The sequence below is a fragment of the Macrobrachium nipponense genome, chromosome 33, assembly GCF_015104395.2.
Source record: "Macrobrachium nipponense isolate FS-2020 chromosome 33, ASM1510439v2, whole genome shotgun sequence".
Classification (NCBI taxonomy): Eukaryota; Metazoa; Arthropoda; class Malacostraca; order Decapoda; family Palaemonidae; genus Macrobrachium; species Macrobrachium nipponense.
The window spans coordinates 4810558-4828574 of NC_087219.1; the positions used below are offsets into that span (position 1 = coordinate 4810558).

At 36.9% G+C, this 18017-nt stretch overlaps 2 protein-coding genes across 4 annotated transcripts in view; both read right to left on the minus strand.

Moving 5' to 3' along the window:
• The window catches only part of LOC135202929 (uncharacterized), a 398076-nt gene extending 384478 nt beyond the window's left edge, over window positions 1–13598 (minus strand). The window contains exon 1 of one of the 3 annotated variants that reach the window (XM_064232392.1): window positions 12917–13592. In XM_064232392.1, coding sequence (XP_064088462.1) covers window positions 12917–13037 — 121 coding nt within the window. In that variant the 5' untranslated portion in view covers window positions 13038–13592. Of the gene's footprint in view, window positions 1–12916 lie in introns of all 3 variants that reach the window. The other 2 variants (XM_064232394.1, XM_064232393.1) reach the window with 2 other exon arrangements.
• A 3156-nt stretch (window positions 13599–16754) lies between these two features.
• LOC135202644 (uncharacterized) lies at window positions 16755–17423 on the minus strand. The gene has a single exon (XM_064232138.1). The coding sequence runs from the start codon at window positions 17421–17423 to the stop codon at window positions 16755–16757; it is 669 nt and encodes a 222-aa protein (XP_064088208.1).
• Window positions 17424–18017: the final 594 nt, after the last annotated feature.

The window sequence follows — 18017 nt, forward strand, 5'->3', positions numbered from 1 at the left end:
CAATGCCAAATCCGCAGTTCAATTTTCCAAATACAGTCATTTTGATTTCCTTCAATTCCTCAAATCCAAATACAGTCATTTTGCATTCCGATTTTCAATTCCAAATGCAGTAGTTTTGTTTCATTTTGTTAGATTCAAAACCAATGCACGTTCATTTTTTTTCCTTGCATCGTTTCAATTCCAAATACAGTCCTTTTCATTTTGCATTCCTTCAATTCCAAAATCAGTAGTGCTTTCCTTCAATTCCAAAATACAGTCATTTTGCAATTGCATTCTTAAGGTTTCCAAATGCAGTCATTTTGCATTCCTTCAATTCCAATGCCAGTAAGTTTTGTAATTCTTTAGCTCAATCCGCAGTCTTTTGCAAATTCTTCAAATTTTGCATAACCGTCATTTTGCATTCCTTCAATTCCAAAATAAAACAGTAATTTTGCGTTTTGAGTTTCCTTCAATCCAAATGCATTCATTGTGCATTCCTTCAATTCCAAATGCAGACGTTTTGTATTCTTTTAGAAATTTTCCAAATGCAGTATTTTGCATTTCCTTCAATTCCAAATGCAGGCGTTTTGCATTCCAGTTCCAATTCCAAATACAGTCGTTTTGCATTCTTCAATTCCATTTTATACAGTCATTTTGCATTCCTTCAATTCCAAATATCAGTCATTTTGCATTCCTCAATTCCAAATTACAGATTTTGCATTTGTTCAATTCCAAAGCAGAGTTTTGTATTCTTTAAAGATTCCAAATGCAGTCATTTTGCATTTTGTCAATTCAAATTTACCGTCATTGCCATTTTCAAATTCCAAAATGCAGTCATTTTGCATTCCTTCAATTCCAAAATTACAGTCATTTTTTGCATTGACCTTCAATTCCAAAATACAGTTCATTGGCATTTTTCCTTCATTCCAAATGCGTCGTTTTGCATTCCTTCAATTCCAAAATACAAAGTAATTTTGCATTCCTTCAATTCCAACTGCCAGGGTCCATTTTGCATTTCCTTCAATTCAAAATGCAAGTAGTTTGTATTCTTAGATCCAAATTGCAGTCCAATTTTGCAATCCTGCCAAATCCAAAGTGCTGTCGTTTTGCATTCATTCAATTCCAAATACAGTCAATTTTTGCATTCCTTCATTCCAAATACAGTCAATTTGCATTCCTTTCCAATTCCAAAATGCAGTCCGTTTTGCATTCCTCCCCAATTCCAATACGTTTTCATTTGCATTCCTTCAATTCCTTTAAGTACAGTTCCAAATTTGCATCCTTCAATCCAAAATACAGTCATTTTTGCATTCCTTCAAAATTCCAAAATGCAGTCGTTTTGCATTACTCAATTCCCAAATAAGTAATTTTGCATTCCTCAATCCAAATACAGTCCATTTTGCATTCCTTCAATTCCAAATACCAGGTCAGTTTGCATTCCCTTCAATTCCAAACAAATGCAGTCGTTTTGCATTCCTTCAATTCCAAAATACAGTCATTTTGCATTCCTTCAATTCCCAAATACAGTCATTTGCATTCCTTCAATTCCAAAATTACAGTCCATTTTGCATTCCTTCAAATTGAGCCAAATGCAGTAGTTTTTGCATTTCCTTTCAATTCCAAAATACAGTTCATTTTGTGCATTCCTTTCAATTCCAAAGTACAGTCATTTTTGGTTCCATTCCCAATTCCAAATACAGTCTCATTTTGCATTCCTTCAATTCCAAATGCAGATCGTTTTGCATTCATTCAATTCCAAAATGAACAGTCGTTTTAGCAATTCCTTCCAATTCCAATCTACCGTCATTATTTTGCATTCCTTAAATTTTCCAAATACAGTCATTTTGCATTCCTTCAAATTCCAAATATACAGTCCATTTTGCATTCCTTCATTCCAATATACAGTCCAAATTTTGCATTCCTTTCAATCCAAAATTTGCAAGTTCCGTTTTGCAATTTCCTGCAAATTCCAAATCCAGTCATTTGGAATTCCTTCAATTCAAAATACAGTTCATTTTGCAATTCCTTAAATTCCAAATACAGTCATTTTGCATTCCTTCAATTCCAAATTGCAGTAGTTTTTTGTTTCGTTAGATTCAAATTTTGCAAGTCCATTTGAATCCTTCAACTTCCAAATACAGTCATTTTGGCATTCCGTTTCAATTCCAAATTATACCAGTCGTTTTGCATTCCTTCAATTCCCATAATTACAGTTCATTTTGCATTGCCTTCAATTCCAAATACAGTCCATTTTGCATTCCATCAATTCCAAATGCAGTCGTTTTGCATTCCTTTCAATTCCAAATACAGTTTTAATTTGCATTCCTTCAATATTCCAATATACAGTCATTTTGCATTCCTTCATTTCCAAAAAGCAGTTCGTTTTGCAATTCTTTCAAAAATTCCAATACAGTAATTTGCATTCCTTCAATTCCAAATACAGTTCATTTGGCATTCCTAAAATTCCAAATACAGTTCATTTTGCATTTCCTTCAATTCCAAAAGCAGTTAGTTCCTTGTAAATTCTTAGATTCCAAATGCGTCATTTTGCATTCCTTTAATTCCAAATTACCAAAGTCATTTGCATCCTTCATTCCATATACAGTCATTGGATTTTGCATTGCCTTCAATTTCCAAATTACAGTCATTTTGGCATTCCTTCCAATTCCCAAAATTACAGTCATTTTGCATTCCGTTCCAATTCCAAATGCAGTCGGTTTTGAGTCCTCAATTCCAATTCAAGTTAATTTGCCAAATTCCTTCAATTCCAAATGGGCAGTTTCCATTTGCATTCCCTTCAATTCCCAAAAATGCAGGAGTTTCGTATTTTTTCATTTCGATTCCAAAACTTGCCAGTTCAATTATTGCCTAAATTCCTTTCAATCAAAACGGCAGTTTTCGTTTTGCATTCCTTCAATTCCCAAATACAGTCATTGGGCATTCCCTCAATTCCACAATACAGTCATTTTGTTTATTCCTTCAATTCCCAATGCAGTCGTTTTGTATTTTTTTTATTTCCCTTCAATTTCCAAATACAGTCATTTTGCATTCCTTCAACTCCAAATAAGTCATTTTGCATTCCTTCAATTCCAAATACAGTTTTCCTATTTTGTAATCTGCAATTCCAAATGCAGTTCCGTTTGTAAATCCTCATTCAAATACAGTCATTTGCATTCTTCAACTTTTCCAAATGCCAGTAGTTTGAATTATTAGATTCCTTAAAAATGCAAGTTCCAAATTTTGCATACTTCAATTCCAAAATAGTTCATTTGCCTTCCTTCAATTCCTTCCAAATTACCAAAGGCATTTTGGCATTCTTTCAATTCCAAATGCAGTCGTTTTGCCATTCTCAATTCCAAAATTACAGTGTTTTTGCATTCCTTCATTCAAATACAGTATTTTCATGTCTTCAATTTCCAAATCAGCATTTTGTATTCCTACAATTCACAAAATACAGGTCATTTTGCATTCCTTTCAATTCCAAAGCAGCGTTTTTGCAATCCTTCAATTCCAAAACACAGTCATTTTGCATTGCTTCAAAAATTTTTCTTTTTCCAAATTGCAGTAGTTTTGATCTTTAGATTCCAATATCAGTCATTTTGCATCCTTCAATTCCAAATACAGTCATTTTGCATTCCTTCAATTCCCAAATGCAGTCGTTTGCATTCCTTCAATTCCAAATACAGTCATTTGCATTAATTCAATTCAAATGCAGTCGTTTTGCACTCCTTCAATTCCAAATAACAGTCGTTTGCATTATCTCAATCCAAAACAGGTCATTTTGCATTCTTCAAGTCCAATGCAGTCGTTTGCATTCCTCAATCCAAATACAGTATTTTGCATCCCTTCAATTCCAAATCAGTCATTTTGGCATTCCTTCAAATTCCAAATACAGTCATTTTTCATCCTTCAAATTTCAAATGCAGTCGTTTTGCATTCCTTCAATTCCAATATACAGTCATTTGCAATTCCTCAATTCAAATACAGTCATTTGCATCCTTCAATTCCAAAATACGTAAATTTCATTCCTTCAATTCCAAAGCAGTCGTTTGCATCCTTCAATTCCAAATACAGTTCATTTTGCATTCCTTCAATTCCCAAATGGCAGTAGTTTTGTATTCTTTAGATTCCAAAGCAGGCATTTTGCATTCCTTCAATTCCAAATATACAGTAATTTTGCATTCTTAATTCCAACTGCAGGGACATTTTGCATCTTCAATTCCCAAATACAGTCTTTGCATCCTTCAATTACAAATGCGTCGTTTGCAATTCCTTCAATTCAAAATACAGCGTTTTTGCATTCCTTTCTAATTCCAAATCATCGTTTTGTTCCTTCAATTCCAAAATAAGTGATTTGCATTCCTCATTCCCAAATTCGTAATTCTGCATTCCTTCAATTCCAAATACAGTCATTTTTTGCATTCCTTCAATTCCAAAATACAGTCATTTGCATTCCTTCATTCAAATGCAGCGTTTTGCATTCCTCAATTCCCAAATACAGTCATTTGCCTTCCTCAATTCCAAATTGCAGTCATTTTGAATTCCTTCTCCCCCAATTCCAAACAGTCAATTGCATTCTTCAATTCCAAATGAAGAGTTTGTATTCTTAGATCCAAATGCAGTCTTTTGCATCCTTCATTCCAAAATACAGCAGTTGGCATTCCTTGCACTTGCCAAATGCAGTCAGTTTGCATGTCCGTCAAGGCCAAAATGCAGTCATTTTGCATTCCTGCAAGTCCAAAGAAAGGCAGTGGTTTTGCATGCTTCATATTCCAAATACAGCATTTTGCAGTCCTTAATTTTCCAATTCCAAAAATCAGCATTTTGTTCGTTTTGAATTCCTTCAATTCCAAATCCAGTCATTTTTTGCATCGTTTTGCATCTCAATTCCAAATACAGTCAGTTTTGCATTCCTCAATCCAAATACAGTCGTTTTGCATTCCTTACAATTCCATTACAGTCAATATTGCATTTTCCTTCCAATTCCAAATGCAGTCGTTTTGATTTCCTTCAATTCCAAACACAGTCATTGGCCATTCTTCAATTCCAAATGCAGTAGGTTTTGTTTTCTTCGATTTTTTCCAAATGCAGTTCATTTTGCCATTCCTTCAATTCCAAATACAGTCATTTTGCATTCCTTCAATTCCCAAATGCATTCGTTTTTTGCAATTCCTTCAAAATTCCAAATACAGTCATTTTGATTCCTTCAATTCCAAATGCAAGTTTTCGTGGCATTCTTCCAATTCCCAAATTACAGTCGTTTTGGCATTCCTTCAATTCCAAAATACAGTCATTTTGCCATTCCTTCAATTCCAAATGCAGTGGTTTGGCATTTGCCTTCAATTCCAAATAAGCATTTTGCCATTCCTTCAATTCCAAATACAGTCATTTTTGCATTCCATTCAAATTCCAAATACAGTCATTTTGCATTCCTTCAATTCCAAATGCAGTCGTTTTGCATTCCTTCAATTCCAAATACAGTCATTTTGCATTCCTTCAATTCCAAATACAGTCATTTTGCATTCCTTCAATTCCAAATACAGTCATTTTTAATTCCCTTCAATTCCAAATGCAGTCGTTTTGCATTCCTTCAATTTCCAAAATACAGTCAATTTTGCCAAATTGTCAATTCCCAAATGCAGTAGTTTTGTATTCTTTAGATTTTCCAAAGCAGGGTTCATTTTGCCATTCCTTCCAATTCCAAAATACAGTCATTTTCATTCCTTCAATTCCCAACTGCAGTTCCATTTGCTTCCTTTCAATTCCAAATACAAGTCCATGCATTCCTTCAATTTCAAAGCATGTCGTTTTGAATTCTTCAATTCCAAATGACAGTTCGTTTTTGCATTCTTCAATTCAAATTACCAAAGTCGTTTTGCATTCCTTCAATTCCAAATACAGTCATTTTGCATTCCTTCAATTCCAAAATACCAGTCAAATGCATTCCTTCAATTCCAAATACAGTCATTTTGCATTCCTTCAATTCCAAAATACAGTCATTTTGCATTGCCTTCAATTCCAAAATGGCAGTCGCGCATTCCTTTCAATTCCAAATCAGTCATTTTGCATTCCGTTTTCATTCCAAATGCAAGTTCCATTTTGCATTCCTTCAATTCCAAATACAGTCATTTTGCATTCCTTCAATTCCAAATGCAGTAGTTTTGTATTCTTTAGATTCCAAATGCAGTCATTTTGCATTCCTTCAATTCCAAATACAGTCATTTTGCATTCCTTCAATTCCAAATGCAGTCATTTTGCATTCCTTCAATTCCAAATGCAGTCATTTTGCATTCCTTCAATTCCATGCAGTTTGTTTTTGCATCTTTGCAATTCCAAAACCAGTCATTTGCATTCCTTCAAATTCCAAATACAGCATGCCATTCCTTCAATTCCAAATACAGTAATTTTGCAATTCCTTCCCCCCTTTCCAAATGCAGTCGTTTTGCATTCCTCCAATTCCAAATACAGTCCATTTGCATTTTTCCTTCAATTCCAAATGCAGAGTTGGTTTCCTTAGATTCCAAATGCAGTCGTTTGCATTCCTTCAATTCAAAATACAGTCATTTTTTTTTTCTTGCATTCCTTCAATTCCAAATACCAGTCATTTTGCATTCCTTCAATTCCAAATCAGTCGTTTTGCATTCCTTCAATTCCAAAGCAGTCATGCATTTCCTTCAATTCCAAATTCAGTCATTTTGCATCCTTCAATTCCAAATACAGTCATTTTGCATTCCTTAATTCCAAAAGCAGTCATTTTGCATTCCTTCAATTCCAAATACAGTTCATTGCCATTCCTTCCCCAAATTCCAAATACAGTCATTTTGCATTCCTTCAATTCCAAATACAGGTCATTTTTTGCATTCCTTTTTTTTTTTGCAATCACAATGCAGTCATTTTGCATTCCTTCAATTCCAAATACAGTCATTTTGCATTCCTTCAATTCCAAATACAGTCATTTTGCATTCCTTCAATTCCAAATACAGTCATTTTGCATTCCTTCAATTCCAAATACAGTCATTTGCATTCCTTCAATTCCAAATGCAGTCATTTTGCATTCCTTCAATTCCAAATGCTGTCATCTTCATTCCTTCAATTCCAAACAGTCATTTTGCATTCCTTCAATTCCGAATGCGGTCTTCTTAAATTCCATTTCACTCCAAATGATGTGTTAGTCTTGCATTCCTCCCCTATGGCTATCCTTGATAAAAAATAGATCCATATATATATATTATATATATATAGATATATATATATATATATATACATATATATATATATTATAATATATATATATATATATATATATATATATGGTTTTGGAATTGCTGTCTCCATCTGCTTTCCCTCCCTTATAGCCTTCTATCTTTCAAGCGATGATGCCATAACATAATTCCCGTTTAATCGCAATTCAAGCACGTCTTCGAGCCTGGAGGGAAATAGAGAGAGAAGAAGGGAGGTGGAGAGGGAAACATCTTCAGGTTACCCAAAGAAGAGGTTATTCAGACTCTCCGTTTCTCTTATTCCTGGGTTGTTCTTTCATCACGAACAATGCTACTTTAATCCTCTCTCTCTCTCTCTCTCTCTCTGTAAGTCGAAGGGGAACCAAACGTGAACACCATAGATCATCGTTACCTATGAGGTGGGTTCCTTTAACAGGTGAGGCTTTAGACACACACACACACACACACACACACACACACACACACACACACATATATATATATATATATATATATACATGTAGGTGTATAAATACAAACATATGCATACGTATATGATATTGGTATTAAGTATGCATAATAATAATAATACTAATAATAATAATAATAAATAATAATAATAATAATAATAATAATAATAATAATAATACAAAAACAAAAAGGCAAAGTAACGAGAACTGAAGGGATAAAGCTACCAGATGGGAGCAACATCAAACACATAGATGAGACAGGATACAAATACCTGGGAATAATGGAAGGAGGAGATATAAAACACCAAGAGATGAAGGACACGATCAGGAAAGAATATATGCAGAGACTCAAGGCGATACTCAAGTCAAAACTCAACGCCGGAATATATCAAAGCCATTAAACACATGGGCAGTGCCAGTAATCAGATACAGCGCAGGAATAGTGGAATGGACGAAGGCAGAACTCCGCAGCATAGATCAGAAAACCAGGAAACATATGACAATACACAAAGCACTACACCCAAGAGCAAATACGGACAGACTATACATAACACGAAAGGAAGGAGGGAGAGGACTACTAAAAGTATAGAGGACTGCGTCAACATCGAAAACAGAGCACTGGGCAATATCTGAAAACCAGTGAAGACGAGTGGCTAAAGAGTGCATGGGAAGAAGGACTAATAAAAGCAGACGAAGACCCAGAAATATACAGAGACAGGAGAAAGACAGAAAGAACAGAGGACTGGCACAACAAACCAATGCACGGACAATACATGAGACAGACTAAGAACTAGCCAGCGATGACAATTGGCAATGGCTACAGAGGGGGGAGAGCTAAAGAAGGAAACTGAAGGAATGATAACAGCGGCACGAAGAAATCAGGCCCCCCCTAAGAACCAGATATGTTCAAAGTACGATAGACGGAAATAACATCTCTCCCATATGTAGGAAGTGCAATACGAAAAGTGAAACCATAAACCACATAGCAAGTGAATGCCCGACACTTGCACAGAACCAGTACAAAAAGAGGCATGATTCAGTAGCAAAAGCCCCTCCACTGGAGCTGTGCAAGAAACATCAGCTACCCTTGCAGTAATAAGTGGTACGAGCACCACCTGAAGGAGTGATGAAAACGATCACGCAAAGATCCTCTGGGACTATGGTATCAGAACGGATAGGGTTGATACGTGCAAACAGACCAGACGTGACGTTGATTGACAAGGTCAAGAAGAAAGTATCACTCATTGATGTCGCAATACCATGGGACACCAGAGTTTGAAGAGAAAGAGAGGGAAAAATTGGATAAGTATCAAGATCTGAAAATAAAATAAGAAGGATATGGATATGCCAGTGGAAATCGTACCCATAATCATAGGAGCACTAGGCACGATCCCAAGATCCCTGAAAAGGAATCTAGAAAAAACTAGAGGCTGAAGTAGCTCCGGGCCTCATGCAGAAGAGTGTGATCCTAGAAACGGCACACATAGTAAGAAGAGTGATGGACTCCTAAGGAGGCAGGATGCAACCCGGAACCCCACACTATAAATACCACCCAGTCGAATTGGAGGACTGTGATAGAGCAAAAAAAAAAAAAAAAAAAAAAAAAAAAAAAAAACAAAAAAAAAAAAAAAAAAAAAAAAAAAAATAATAATAATAATAAATAATACGCAAGAAACTTGAAAAATATGCAATGTTTAACTCCAAGTCATGAGAAACACTACAAAAATATGATCCTCCATTCCAAAGTGAGTAAGAAACATGACAAAAAACACAGGACTCGATACGATTTCTTATAAAATGAGAAACACGACAAAAACGCAATACCAATTCCCCCGTCAAATAAGATCCACGACATAAACACAATACCAATTCCACCGTCAAATAAGAAACGACAAAACATTGCCCTCAGTTCTACATCAAATAAGAAACTTAACAAAAAACACGGTCTTCAATTCCACAGCTAGTGAGAAACATGATAAAAAAAAAACAACGGAGCTCAATCCCATACCAAAAAGAAATATGAAAAAAAAAAACACAGGACTCAATTCCATATCAAACGATGACCAAGACAAAAACACAGGACTCCATTCCATACCAAATGAGAAACATGACAAAAACGCGACGCTGAAACTCCACATGAAGACGAAAAGCAAACATATTAAGAACTCTTTAAATTAAAAAGTCTTTGCTTTCTGTCTATGTATGTGTATAGTTGTATATCAATTACATACACACGAATATCTAAAAACCAATAAATAAGTGAACAAAGGAGATATTAAATATTAATAAATAAAAACTCGACGGCACAACCTCGGCGTCCCAGAGATAACCAACTCCCGCTGTTTGCAGCCTCATTATCTGCTTCATTTCCAAGTAGGCCTAACTTAAAGGTGGCTGCGCTCTTCGACGTAACAACCATACATCCAACCTCTCTCTCTCTCTCTCTCTCTCTCTCTCTCTCTCTCTCTCTCTCTCTCTCTCCGTAATATTCTTCCTAGGCTTTCAGTTGTGCACGAGTATATATACAGTGAGCCATACATGGGCCTAATCATACATATAACCCACCTCTCTCTCTCTCTCTCTCTCTCACCTGTGCACATGAATACATCCACTGAAACATACATATGCAAAGGTACACATCGCACTTAGATAATTGTAATTACGTTTAATTTCATCAATCGAAACTACAACAACAACAACAATAATAATAATTTATTGTTTTCAAGAATTTCTAATAACACAGAAGCAAAATGCTTGTTTTAAATGAGAGAGAGAGAGAGAGAGAGAGAGAGAGAGAGAGATAACTACCTGTTTTCACTTTTATTACTTGGTTACGGCAACACAATCTATTACTTACGCTTATTATTAACCAATGTAATTCGAGTTTCAATAGATAAATAGATAGAGAGAGAGATAGATATATTGCTTGTATATATTACTTGTACTGTTGGTTAAGACCAATTTACTAAATCTCTGCTGTTCCCGTAACTCTCTCTCTCCTCTCTCTCTCTCTCTCTCTCTCTCTCTCTCTCTTGAAAAGTGTTCTATCTAGTTTAGAGAAAACTTCAATAGTTACTAACTTCGACTACATAAGCGTCCAGTTTTAAACATTCCCTAAACTCTCTCTCTCTCTCTCTCTCTCTCTCTCTCTCTCTCTCTCTCTCTCGTCTGAACCGGTAGTTCAACGTAACTTTGCTCTAATTTATGCCATGAAATCTATGAAGCTTATCGAGAGCCGTGAATTACCAAATGATGAATTTAAAAGAAATGTTTTAATTTTAACATGTTTTTTTAAAGTTTTTTCAAGTTAAATGTTAGGATTTTAACATTCGTTAATGTTTTTTAGCAATTCTTAAAAATATTAATTCGGTACGGTTTTTTGGTTCCTAAATCTTAATAATTATGACATTCGTTAATGTTTTTCCAAACAAATCCTAATAATTTTAACATTCGTTAATAATGTTTTTAGGGCAAATCCTAATAATTAACATTCGTTAATGATTTTCCAAACAAATCCTAATCATTTTGACATTCTTTAATGGTGTGCTAAAAACCAAGTGTTATAATTCGAGCATAACTACGTTATGGTTAAATCACGAAAACATGAAAATGTTCATTGACTCCGAATTCCCTCCTATGGGCATTACGAAACGGCTGAAAAGACCTATACATAACTGGGAAGACAGAAATCACCTAAAGGCCCACCATTGCTGGTGTAACATCACTGTAACGAAATCTAATGAATTTAAAATAATTGGCTATCACCACAGACGTAGACAAGCAAGTAGCTATTGTTAGGTCTATACCAGGATGCCGCTTTTACAGAAAACTTAAAATACATTTAACTCTCTCAAAATGTCACCGGTACCTGATACCATTTGTACATTATGAGAAGTTTCTGCTGTACATCCATAATACTGAAAGCTTGTTAATGGCTCTCATGAACGTTCAAAACTAAACATATGGACTGTAAGCCTACCAAATTAAAATTTTCATTTCATAGGCTTATGCAACAGATACACGTGTCTCAACTCACCAAGGTTAAGGTTACAACAGTTACAGGTCGAGGGATCATTAAATTAGATTAGGCCTATATGTATGTTGCCCTATTTGTTAAAACTAAAAGAATATGCCTATACAAGTCTATATGTTGTATTGTTCACAGTCTAAATAGATTAGACTTATGCAAACATCTAAGGAGGATGGTTACTCTAGTCTTAAAGAATACGTTTGCATTTCGGCTACAAGTTGACGGATTACCCAACTCTAAATTATAGGCCTATTCGTGTGATTTATTAAAAACCATTGTTTCAAGAACATTTTCCATTCATAAACAACTTTTTTGAAATTAGAGACTAAGCAACATTATCGAAACGAAATAACTGTAGTACTTTGGCCCAGTAATAAATGTTACAGTCTCAAACTGTAAAGAATAAGACTACTCATACAATGGATTACCGACACGTGATCGGGAATATTGATACATTCCTAAAAACCCGTGTTTTTCAAAACGATAATGACCAAGGAACATTATCGACACGAATTGTAAACGAACAATCGTCACTAAGCTGGTAATTAGCAATAACGGGCGTGACATTCCAAGATTATAATATAGTCAGACCTAACGACAAACTGAATTTTTTAAACGCAACGTAGATCTCCTGTAACATGGAAAAGGGGATACTTAGCTTAACGCCCAAATTATTCATGGTAGTCCAAAAAATGGTAGTCCCAAAAAAATTATTACAAAATAAAAAAAAAATACATGCAAGGGCAACCCAGCAAAGAGACATGTCGGACGGACTTGTTCAAACAATTAGCTAGAAATTACCAAAAAATGGGGTAACATCTCAAGATAATAATATATTTGGGCAGAAAAAGAAAAAAAAAACTTAATTGTCCACACAGAAACGTGTATCTATTATGAGATAAAAAAAAATGGAACACATAACAGAAATTATTCACGCCAGCCAAAAACACAATTACACAATAATATATAATGACAACGGTGTTTCAGAGAGAGAGAGAGGAGAGAGAGAGAGAGAGAGAGAGAGAGAGAGAGAGAGAGAGAGAGAAAGCAATTAGGTATCCTGAAAAAAATACAAAATATTATAATGGCTGAAAAGCCAATGGTGACCCAGACAGCTAGTGTTTGACAAAGCTTAAGACATTGGAATGGTCCTGATAGTAGAGAGAGAGAGAGAGAGAGAGAGAGTAGGGGGGCATGAGGGTGGGTCGGGTACTCACAGAAATTGTTAGATTTGGAGGTGGCCAGCGTCAGTCTGGTGGCGATGACGATGAGCAGGAGCGACATGCGGAGTTTCATCCAGAAGAAAAACGTCTTGCGACCGATCGAGTCGTGTTCCATCCTGGTTCACTGTCACACTACTGATCCGCCAAGTCTTCATAGAACGTGAAATGAATTAATAAGGACGATTTTCGTATATATCAAAGCGATTTCCGTAGGCGTGACACCCCCTTTCAAACACACTTTGAACACTGTGATGGAGCAAGACTGAAGAAGTTAAATATATATCTGTATATACCGAGACGGGGCTTGCTCTCTCTCACTATTCGAGACAGAATATATAAGAAAGCAATGAAATAAATGCGTTTAAAAACGGAAATGCAGCGCTTTAGAGGCCTACACGGAGGCAAGTATCACCAAAACACACTGAAACTCATGATTTCGTAGTCATCGACTCGAGGGGTTACTTTACAAGCTGCTGTTAGCTACTGCAATACCATGAGAAAGGGAGAGAGTGTGGAGGAAGGAGGAGGCACAGGCACTACTAATAAGGGTTACAACAAGCGAGTAAAGGGACCCGACCGACCAGCTCAACCCCGACTCCAGCAGGCGATATGATATGAATTAAGGCAAAGGCACACGTTCTGCCACCCTATCGGAAGCCCACGAACCTGTCCATATCCTTCGCGTCGCTCCCACTTTATTTTAACCTTGATTTAAACCCATCCTGTCATATGTGCTCAATGAGCCATAAACTACAAAATCAAACTATTTACATTTCACCTAAATAACATTCTGAAGACGTTGCTTAACGCCAGAATATAAAAATCATAAAGTTTACTTCTCGGCAACTCAGAGCGTTCGAACTACGCCATATTGATCACCGGGTGCTGCGCGCGCAACCGAGAGCCATCTCTCGGTCACTCCCTCGACTACTACAATGGTAATACCGTCCCGTAGAAGTTCAAGTTCGTTTTTTTTTTTTTTTTTTTTTTTTTTTTTTTTTTCAAGTGTCGTCCGATCGATATATTATTTTGGGGGAGTCGACGGTTTTACCTGTCGATGATGATAATGACTCGACGCTCAGCAGGCGGTCCTTATTCGGGCCGTTACTTCTTCCCTAGACGGGGGAAAGAAGAGGAGTCGACGGAACAAGGAAAACCAATACATGCAGGCTTGGCTTCATGTACTAGAGCCGAGGGGAATGACTCATGTTCACTCTCTCTCTCTCTCTCTCTCTCTCTCTGAAAGCAGTTTAGGTAAACATCCGATTAAAAGGCCCGTAATCGTCCTCATTCTTTCATTTTGGTTCTTTGAGGCTTTAAAAGCCCGCCCCCGCTCTCGCTCTCTCTTTAGGCAATGAAGCTTGACGATGATGTGCTCTCTCTCTCTCTCTCTCTGGAGTAATGTTCACTGTGAGTAATTTTGCTCTGCATATCTCTTTTCCTCGCTTTCTGCAGTAGTGTAGGTTATGAATCTCTCTCTCTCTCTCTCTCTCTCTAGAAAAGAATTAATGGAATACCTTTCTCTTCCTCTATCAGGAACAACATACGTCAAATCCCACACACACACACACGCACACACACATATATATATATATATATATATATATATATATATATATATATATATATATATATATATATATATATATATATATATATATATATATATATATATATATAAAGAACATGTGTCACAAAGGAAAGATAGTGATTAAGTGGTGCAAGGGCTTTCGACTTTTTGTCCTTGACTTAGCAGACTGAAGAAGTATAAAAAATAATTTTAGGTACAAAAGAAAGCTCGTCTAAATGACAGATGGTAATTGCAAAGGAAAAATATGTAACAGGAATCCAACACAGTTGAAGAACTAGTAGACCTACCAATTGTTACCAAAACAAAGGTAAATATTTAAGAGGTTTTACAAAAGATTAGGCGCAACAGCTCAGAAACGGAGACAAGACAATGAAAAGATTATACACGGAAAGTCCCTGGTTCCGAGTTTCTAGGCCTAATCCTTTGTAAAATCTCTTAAATATTTTATCCCTGCTTTGTAGGTCTGCTAACCTTCAACTATATATATATATATATATATATATATATATATATATATATATATATATATATATGTATGTATGTATATGTGTGTGTGTGTGTGTCGTGAAAACCTTCACAACAGGGACAGCGGTAGCCTATTGTTAATGGTCGTTTTGGCCAAGGTCTTTAGACCTTGTTTTTGGCTTACCTTAGAAGACAGCTCACGGTCTGACGCGAGAGTTGAGTAAATTAGGTTGAACTGGAGTTTTACAAGATTTAGTTACAAAAATAAACATTTGAATCCATAACTTTAGTGTGCCTTCTCCTGCCTTTGGCGGGATCTGCACTGCCGGTTAGGCTTTTGCCATTGCTCTAGATTTATTCCCCAGCCCCGAGAGGACATTGCTAATACAATTAACAGGCTGAAACAACACACAGATGAATCTCCCACGACCCGCACGAATATGGTTTTCAAACAGAAATAAGTATGATCATCTTTACAAAGAACCATCGCTCGTTTGCCGCCAGCCAAAGGTTCTAGAACTTCTGAGGCAGAAACGCAGTGGATTCAGTCGAGGCAAGACTGTGCACTTGTCTTTTCACAACATCCCTCACCCCTTCGGAAAGGGAGGAACCCTACGAGGAAGAGAAGGGTTACACTGGTCGTGGCCAAGGTTCGATCGCAGTGCTACGATTCGAGTCTAGCTCATGACAACAAGTTGCACTTTCCTACTAAAATGATCACTCGGCTAATTCAAATAACACAATATATATAATTCTTACAATCAAGAAATGCCCCAATACATCGTTGCTCAATCGAGCAATATGCAAGAATCCAGCAGACTCAGATAAGGGCAACCTGCAATCATAAGCAATACAATCATGCAAAGCCAAAACTCAATAATGCAATGGGTAATACAATGAAATAAAGCAATGCATCGATAATGCAGTAGGTAATGCAATCAGATAATGCAAGACATCAATAATTCTGTAAGCAATGTAATCAGATAATGCAAGACATCAATAATGCTGTAAGCAATGCAATCAGATAATGCAAGACATCAATAATGCTGTAAGCAATGCAATCAAATAATGCAAGACATCAATAATGCTGTAAGCAATGCAATCAGATAATGCAAGACATCAATAATGCTGTAAGCAATGAAATCAAATAATGCAAGCTATCAATAATGTTGTAAACAATGCAATCAGATAATGCAATACAGCAATAATGCTGTAAGCAATGCAATCAAATAATGCTGTAATTCATACAAATGTAACGTTGATGTTTTAAACATCGTAAAGGTTATTACTATTGCAACAGCAAAAGATTCTCTTTGCTGAAGGGTGCACGTATTTGGCAGCACCATGCGAATTCCAGCATTGCATAGTCTCAACAGTTGAACAGCTCAGTGCTCCACTCATATTTTTCTTCTGGTACACCAGAAGAAAAATGCGACAATTACATCAATAAACATAAATTTTTACATTCTCAGTAGCGTCTGCCATCCACCCTTGTTAGATGCTCGAGATGTAAAATCAAGAACTGTCCCCAAACCTTCAGGTCTCTTGTCAGCCCCCACTCTTTGAAGTTCACCTCTGAAAAAAGTAAACTTAGAAGCATTACACTGTTTCGTCCCTTACCCACTCTGAGTCACATTTTGTCTCTGCTTAATAGTAGCGTTCTTTCTTGGTCTCACGCCAGCACTGTTCACTGCTTTGTTTGTACTGTTTTGAGCACTATTTGTTTCATTCGCCTCAAGTCTCAGTCTGTCGAGTTTTGTTCAACTCACTATCATTTCACTTGCCCAGATCTCCTGCTTCTGACTCACTTTCCCTGCTGTTCTGTTCCCTACTGGATTCCCTCTTGTCGTCGTGGGTATTCACTTCTAGCCGCACAGTGTGTTCCACTGCTCTCAGGTGCTCCTCGCCTTCAAAGAGAACCTTTAGATAACATAATATCACCCCGTGATTGTCAGGGTAAATGGCAATGATTTTGCCCAAGGGCCATTGACTGCGCTTTTGTTGCTCAGTCTTCACTAAAACAATGTCGCCAATTTGCAGCATAGTAGCCGGGCTCTCCCTGAAATTGTGGCGCTCTTGAAGCAGCCTCAGGTAACCAAGTTGCCAGCACTGCTTGAAGCATTCGAGGGCTTCAGTGAGTTGAAAATATTTATGTCTTAATGGCTTGGTTGTCATGGTCTGGTACACCTCTTCATGAGGAACAACTGGCGGTAGCAGTCTCACTAAGTCGACCCGAATTAAGTGAGAGGGCGTAAGCACTTCGTCTTTCCGTATATCCCCCGTGTACATGATGGGGCAGTGGTTGACTATGGCTTCAGCTTCTTTAACGAGGGAGCAAAGATGGTTTTCGCTGAAGACGTTGCACTGTAAGGTAGTCTCCAACATGTGCTTGACTACTCCTATTAAGCGTTCAAAGAAGCCTCCCTTCCATGGGGACCTCGGCATCCGCAAAATCTATCCCTCTTTCTTGGAGGAAGTGCTGCATATCATCCTCTTCATGGATCTTGTATCTTGTGTAAAAAAGCGGTGGAGCGCGAAAAGTCATAGCGTTATCATTATATATCTAGGAGGGCGCTCCGTGGATAGCAGCAAATCGTCTCAGTATCAGCACGAATGTGGCAACATCCAAGCTGTTATAGTAGTATAGACACACTGCACGATTGGTCATGCATGTGATGTTGAGGAGGTATGCTGTCCCCCTTCTGATTGCCATGGGTCCAGTGTGGTCGACCCAGATGTTCGTGAATGGGTGAACCAGGTGCGTTCTATCAGCTGGGAGGGGAAGAGGTGGTGGACAGCTAAGAAGAGGTCTGAAGGCTACTACACGTTTGGTTGTGGTCCTCAACCCCAGACTCCAACACTTCTGGCAGAAAAGGATCATTAATTCATTAACACCACATTGCATGTGCATAGCATGAAGGTGTTTCAGATACATCAGAATTAATTTTCCCTTCAAAGGTAACACAATCAATTCAGTTTTTAGTCCTATAATGTCATTGACTCTACTGTGAGTGTACACAACCCCTTCCCTCATTACTA